Source organism: Argentina silus, assembly GCF_951799395.1.
Source record: "Argentina silus genome assembly, chromosome: 5".
Taxonomy (NCBI): domain Eukaryota; kingdom Metazoa; phylum Chordata; class Actinopteri; order Argentiniformes; family Argentinidae; genus Argentina; species Argentina silus.
Window position 1 is genome coordinate 1,797,743 of NC_139659.1, and position 6,766 is coordinate 1,804,508.

Below are 6,766 nucleotides of genomic sequence, written 5' to 3' on the forward strand. Positions count from 1 at the left end.
TGTTTGATTTGCCTCACCACGTCACACAGACATGGTACTCTGTGTGTCCAGGGATCGCTGAGGTAAATCAAGCCAAATGACTGCTAGAATGTGACTGGAAGTCCACTAGCCAAACTACCACATACTACACTTTTTAATTAAATAAATAGCAAGCATATATCAAATATAGGTACCTGTATACTGTATTAGGTTGTGTTTTTAAAAAAAGAAAACTGGAAGATATCTCACATCTTAACCGGCCAATTCATTGTATTCCTTGATGTCTCTGCAGGCAGCCTACCAAAGCAAATAATACTGTCACTCCTAGCAACGGTATCTTTAGAGGTGTCCTGATAGGAGGCTGACGTTCGTGTTGCGTTGTCACAGAAGACAGCCGCACCACATGACATGTTGGCTGAACTACAAACTACCGGGGTTCCTACCCTAATCGGAAGAGTAAGAAGAGGCCTACTATATGTCCCCAGAAGAGGCCTACTATATGTCTGCCCCATACTGTAGTTGATGTACACTCTGTCAGGGTCATGTCTCATTTCTACTGAATCAAGGGAAGGAAACAAACAAATTAAAAGGAGGCCATTTTGAATACAACCGGTTTCTTTCATTGCCAACCTCCTTCACCAGATGCACACCAAACCAGGACTTTCTTCCCCTTTTTTATCAAGAAAGTGTGTTTTCTACATTTCGTGGCGAGACTGTGCAGCATGGAATTTAGGGCATTGTTCTGCATTGTAGGCGAAAATAAAACAGAGCAGCCCAGCTAATTAAGGAGCACCAGGGGGCACCAACCTGGAAGAGACTCACACAAGGACCTTCATTAGACTTACAGCACACCTGTTTGATCTGCACAAACAGCTACACCCACACGCATCAATAATGCACAACATAACACCTCAAAATAGAAGTTAATTTGGGGTAAATAACTGACAATTTATTTCTCTCTCAACTACTGTAATTAGGCCTATTACACAACAAAACAATATCCCTAAACATATTCTGCGGCTATAACTGATGACGACAATGTAGGTAACATTCAAGCTTTCGAAAAGCTGCCTAACGGTTGTCATGGCTTTGTGTAATTGGTGGGGAATGAGGAATCAGGGAATGAGATGACTTGACAGAAATATTTAATTTACGAATGCTGTTTTGGTCCCGCGAAAGCGTTTTCTAACATAGAGTGTCCGACCCGACACACGGTTTATTTGGAAGCACTGCCAGCGGTGTTCTAGGGGAGTGAACCGATATTCCTCTTTCGGTCTCTGGTGGCTGCCTCTTCAAATCGTGCGCTCATGCAGAAGCAAATGCCAAACAGCTAATGCCCGACACTGCAAGTCCATTTTGGGGGTTTATATTATTATTAGGGAGGATGTTGTTGTTTGGAACTTCTAACTGAATTTCGCTGCGGTGGCCAGAGGCGGCACATTTCCGTCAAGCTTACACCCTGCTCCTTGAAGCGGCCCACAAAATGAAAAAATGGGGGAAATTAGCTTTTAATTCAGGTCCAATGATTTTCTGGTCATTTCCAGAATTCGGAATGTATCAAATGTGTGAGTGATTTAGTGAGGTGAGGGAAGGTAAGAGAAGGTGAGGTGAGGGGAGGTGAGGGAAGGTAAGAGAAGGTGAGGTGAGGGGAGGTGAGGTGAGGTGAGGTGAGGTGAGGTGAGGTGAGGGGAGGTGAGGGGAGGTGAGGTGAGGGAAGCTCATAGAAAGGCCACATTTATTTGTTAAATGCAATTAGAATGAAAGCAACGGCATGTTGATCAAGTGATCAACCAGCAGACCAGCGATGTCATATTGCATGGCTGACTAATAAAAGGGCCATATTGAAAGACTTCCATTGGAGACAAAAGCCCCTCCACACAGGCCAGGGCAAGACCAGGCCAAGCATGAGGCCTTTTCTCAAATCCATGAATAATTAACATTACTAACCAGCCATGAATCTTTAAGTAGCCTCTGTATTAAGAATATGTTCGATATTGAGTTTCGGGTGCTTTTAAAAGGGACACAAAAGCACATGTGAATGACGCTGTCATTCGAGGACGGCCGTTTTTGCCATTACACCGCCGCATATTGTCGTAGGCTAGTTGCTATGGTCATTATGAACCCGCTGCGAGGCAAAGGACACACTGTAGTAAGGCCTCCGATGACATATCCGAGTTACGCAACTGTCGTTTCCTGTCATTCTAGGCACCGAAGACAAGAATGGAATAACAAAGACAAAGGGATTAAACTTTCAGGCTCCATGAGGACCTGCCAAGCCAGAGCAGCTACATGAGGACCTGACAAGCCAGAGCAGCTCCATGAGGACCTACCAAGCCAGAGCAGCTACATGAGGACCTGCCAAGCCAGAGCAGCTCCATGAGGACCTGCCAAGCCAGAGCAGCTACATGAGGACCTGCCAAGCCAGAGCAGCCCTGTGTGTCTGCTAGCTCTGTAGCGTGAGGCTACAGCGTAGGTCTATACTGTAGCACGGCCATAGAACTCTGTGTTCTATGGCCAGGAAGCCAGCTCTGGCACTGTCATTGGCTCCTCTCTGTTCACTGGCCCAGGCACCTATACACTTTCTCTGATCTGAAGCCCAGTGGAAGACCCAGTCAGGAGGTCAGGATATGAACCTGAACTCGTGAACACATGACAGTGGAGAGACCCCCCCACCCCCCAACCCCCACCCCCACCCCCTTTTCAGAAGTCAGGACTTTCATATAAAATAATGTATTGCTTTAGTATAAGCTGAGCCCCTGTCCTCTGTGTACCGTCCGCCGAAGCCAGTCCAACGTTTTACAGTGTTACATTATGAATTCATCTTAACTTACATTCTGAATTATGAAATCTGATGAATGAGACTGTTGTGTAATTAACAGTCACTAGCAGCCGTGCATATCACCAGATTGGTCAGGATCTGCCCTTTGTGTATGTGGCAGAAAGGTCACTCTTGTTACATAATTGTTTTCAGGCCCGCTGTAAACTCATTGACTGTCATGTCATACGTCTAATCCCAGATCACCTTCATTGTACACTCTAATGACCCTTACTCCACTGCAGTGCACCCTTCCCACATGAAGTAGGCCTATTACGTGTGTTCAGTGCCTCACAGAAAACACAAAAAGGTAAAGAATTAGCATACAGTGTCTATGAGAAGAGTGTAATGAATGGTGTTTGCGTTCAGCTCCTCTGAGGTAGCGGATATATGTTATGTTATGCATGGCCAGCATATACAAATCTGGGAACAGTCTATTAAACAATTATGAGGCCCTAAATTGCATCTTGAAGCTATCCACTGCAATGAGGAATTTCATACAATATGCCGTCTACCGCACCGGTCGTGCTGGCTGAGGCTTCACCCACGGGCAGACGAGCGTTTCAGCACCGCGGACAGCGACGAGTTAAAGGGAGAAATCAACATGTCCCAGCACGCTCGTGAAGATCTAAAAAAAGGGGGTGTAGCCTCCATCAAAGTCTGCCAGGGGACACGAGTGGAACAGGGAGCACCGTATGCACTGTTTAATTGGTGAACCGAAACTTACTGGTGATGGAAAACGTGCACTGAGCCTGCAATCACTCCTGACAATATAAAGACAGGCTTTCGCCCAGGACGTTTATCTGAAGACTACATATCATTAGTACTCAAGGCCTACAACATAAGGCGATTTGCCGTATGCAGAAGGCAAGTATACATAACTGTAGCCCACAATGCAAAGCTGTACATGAACAAATGAATCAAGAGCCCAACGTTCAAACTAACTATCATTGTACTCCACCAGGCGCTTATTCTTTCTCTGAAGACATACATTGACAGAAATCCTCACTTATAGCAATTTGCAGCCCATTCGGTTGTTTTCTGTCAATGCGCAATATGAGGTCGTTTAGTCTATGCAGAGAGAGACATGACAGTGAGGCGTGATGGAAGACCAATAGTTGAACAGAAACAATAGGCGCAATGGTAAGAGGAACCCATTAACCAATTATCTGAAAGTCTATCCATTTAAACCGTCTAAACAAAGGAAGGTGCTGTGGTTTTCCACAAGATCAGTCGTTGTAATGGGTGTCTGTTTCCCGGAAAACCAACTGACACATTCCATCACGTTATATAGCCTAGGCGCAGTTATAGGTCGCTTTATTTCAAAGGGTGCATTAAACGTCAGAGCATTGTGCATTTTTAATTCAATATTTTTCATAATTCACTGTTTTAAAGGCGGGAGTCCACTGTCTCCACGAGACTGCTCAAATAGCGGCTGTTCATTCCCTCTAATTGTTATTTTTTAAATGTTCATTTGACGCGGATTGCTATGCTAATCTCTATGACAATTTCTCACAAGAATTTACCGCATATATTTCTGTTCCATAAGAGGCCATCCTGACTGTTCCTCGTCGTTTCATTCCTGCAGCCAGTACTAATGAAATGTTTACAATTTTGATGTTGTAACGTTACTGTCATGTTAAGCACAGGTAGGATACCTTACAATAGAATATTGTCGCAATCAAGACTCTTATTGGTGCTGTGGTGAAACAATGATTGTTTGTGTATTCAGCTCGTGACATTCACCATCCCTTTTCCAAGGACATCTCACAGACTCATCTATTGCCCAGTGTTCCTCATCTCTATGATGCAAATGCTGCAATGGAATCATATGAATACGATCACATTTTGATAGTAACACAATCACCCATGTAATTGCCTCAATAGAGATTACGCTTTGGGCGATGCGTACGCGCACTGATGACAGAGGTGGATGTGGAGTCTTGCGGAGCTGAGTGGGTGACGGCATGGGTAAGAAGGTGACTTTCCACTCCTTACCTAAAATCGCTATAGGGATGAATGATCCAGTATCCGGCCGTTTGGACCCTTTCTTGCTCTTTCTCCACGGCTTTTTGACTGCCGAACATTCGCAGGGAGAACTTATTGACACCGGGCTGCATCATTGCCCCAAATTGCCGCTGCATAAAACCATACGGCCTGGCTGAACCATCTAAATCGTCGAACCCGACCATGGCTTCTTCCCTTTCCCCCTTGAAGCCCACTGAGTTGCCGTGGTCTTTCATGTTCTGGCTCCCCATATTATTCTTCTGTATCGAGTCTTGCCTCTGAAATACATTATTCCCATCCGCTTTCTCTTCTTTGTTGCTGGAGAACGAATTTGATTTGTCTTCCATGTTTTTCAAAACGTACTGTCTCCTGGTTCGGAGGACAGGCTACGCGCAAAACTCAAGAGGACCCGCTGTAAGCTCTCTTGTTTCATTTGATGTCCTTCAACTGCTCAGCTTCGCTGCCTCCTTTGCGAATGCTGCAAACTGAGGCAGACTTCTGGTGAACCTGGCGGATCAGGTTTCTTGGGTTACCGCCATCTACCGACCGGATTTACCGTTCAACCCCTCGCGCGCCACTGCGGTGTAACTGGCACAGGCTCGTGCACTTAATTTCCATAATGTAGTTCATAACACGCCTCCCCTCTCTCCTGGTTGTGGGACGCAGACCTGGCAGGAAGAAAGATGAACTCTTCCTCACTTCAGTTCTTCAAGTCAGTCATTAATGAGGGCCATGTGAGAAATAACAACTCATTGCAAAATGCTTTAATAATTATTGGTTGTTTTTTTTAATGAGATTGGGGTCCTTCAGGTTTGGATCCTGTTGTGTTACATGTGGCTATTCAAATGGGTGCACGTGCAGTTCAGCAAGGGCACACTGTGATCATATAGAGATGTGTCTGTGTCATAATGCATTGCATACCCTTGTCAGCAAGTATGGGGGATAATGAGTCTGTTAATGCCTGATTTGTGGAAATCACGCCTTTCAAGGTGGTTCAGCGTGCCATCATTTTGTGCACAGCTGAACAGAAGTTTTCTTAATGTGTAGGATGTGAATTTTATAGGCTTACAGATCCAACTGTCTCCTACTCATATTATCAGGATTTGCTCAGAGAGGGACACGTGTTTGATATCATCCCTCATCCCATTGCATGTGTTACAATGAGCCCATCCTCCCATTTCTACCTCCACCAGCCTCCCCTGGATCAAACTGGATCAATCTTCCAACCAAAACAAAAAGGTGCATAATAGCATTGTCCCAATGCAGTTGCTGCCAATGATAGCACCTAGTCATCACACTGCTTCATGTTGTGGTATGATGAATCCAGAGAGAGAGTGTGTGTCCAGACTGGTCTAAAACATCTCTCTGGACCCGGGTGGCCCGGCTGTCTATGGAATGAGTTATGGAGTCTATGGAGTCAACCATGCCCTTTCAGTCGTCCACATTGACAAACAGTGGGAGCATCCCCTGTCAGTTCCACAGGGATATGTAGGCTGGTTCCTTTATATTCCCCAGCTTAACATCCACAGAGATTAATCGTGGCAATTTCTTTTGCTGTGATGAACTGGCGTCCCGTCCAGGGGGCACATGAGAGTGTCAAGCTGCTTCCTGCCAGAGCGGGGACGGAGCGAGGGACGGAGCGAGGGATCACAACTCGTCCTCTGAGACACCTCGGTTCAGACATGGCCCCTGGCGCTGGTGACATCGCTACCCCCCCCCCCCCCCACCCCAACCCTCCAACCCCCCCACCTGCTCCTGGGAAATGAATACACAAACACACACACACAGCGGAGCCACCTCCCCCAAACACACACTCAGTCAGCGGAGCCACCTCCTCCAAATACACTTCCTTTCAAGAGACGTTCTTCCTTTTTTGAGACAACTAATGCTTCAAAATTGTCCACATTATATCTGTGTGGGGCAAATGTAAAACAGGTACGTTTGTATTAGATAAAATGTTATAAC

General features: G+C 45.8%; 1 protein-coding gene across 1 annotated transcript in view; it reads right to left on the bottom strand.

Annotated features, from left to right (window-relative positions):
• hcn1 (hyperpolarization activated cyclic nucleotide-gated potassium channel 1) overlaps positions 1–5,148 on the bottom strand; it is a gene marked incomplete at both ends in the record, with an annotated part of 67,184 nt that extends 62,036 nt beyond the window's left edge. Inside the window, one exon of the mRNA XM_083669529.1 lies at positions 4,793–5,148. Within this exon, the coding sequence (XP_083525655.1) occupies positions 4,793–5,148 (356 nt within the window). The remainder of the gene's footprint in view (positions 1–4,792) is intronic.
• Between the last annotated feature and the right edge of the window lie 1,618 nt (positions 5,149–6,766).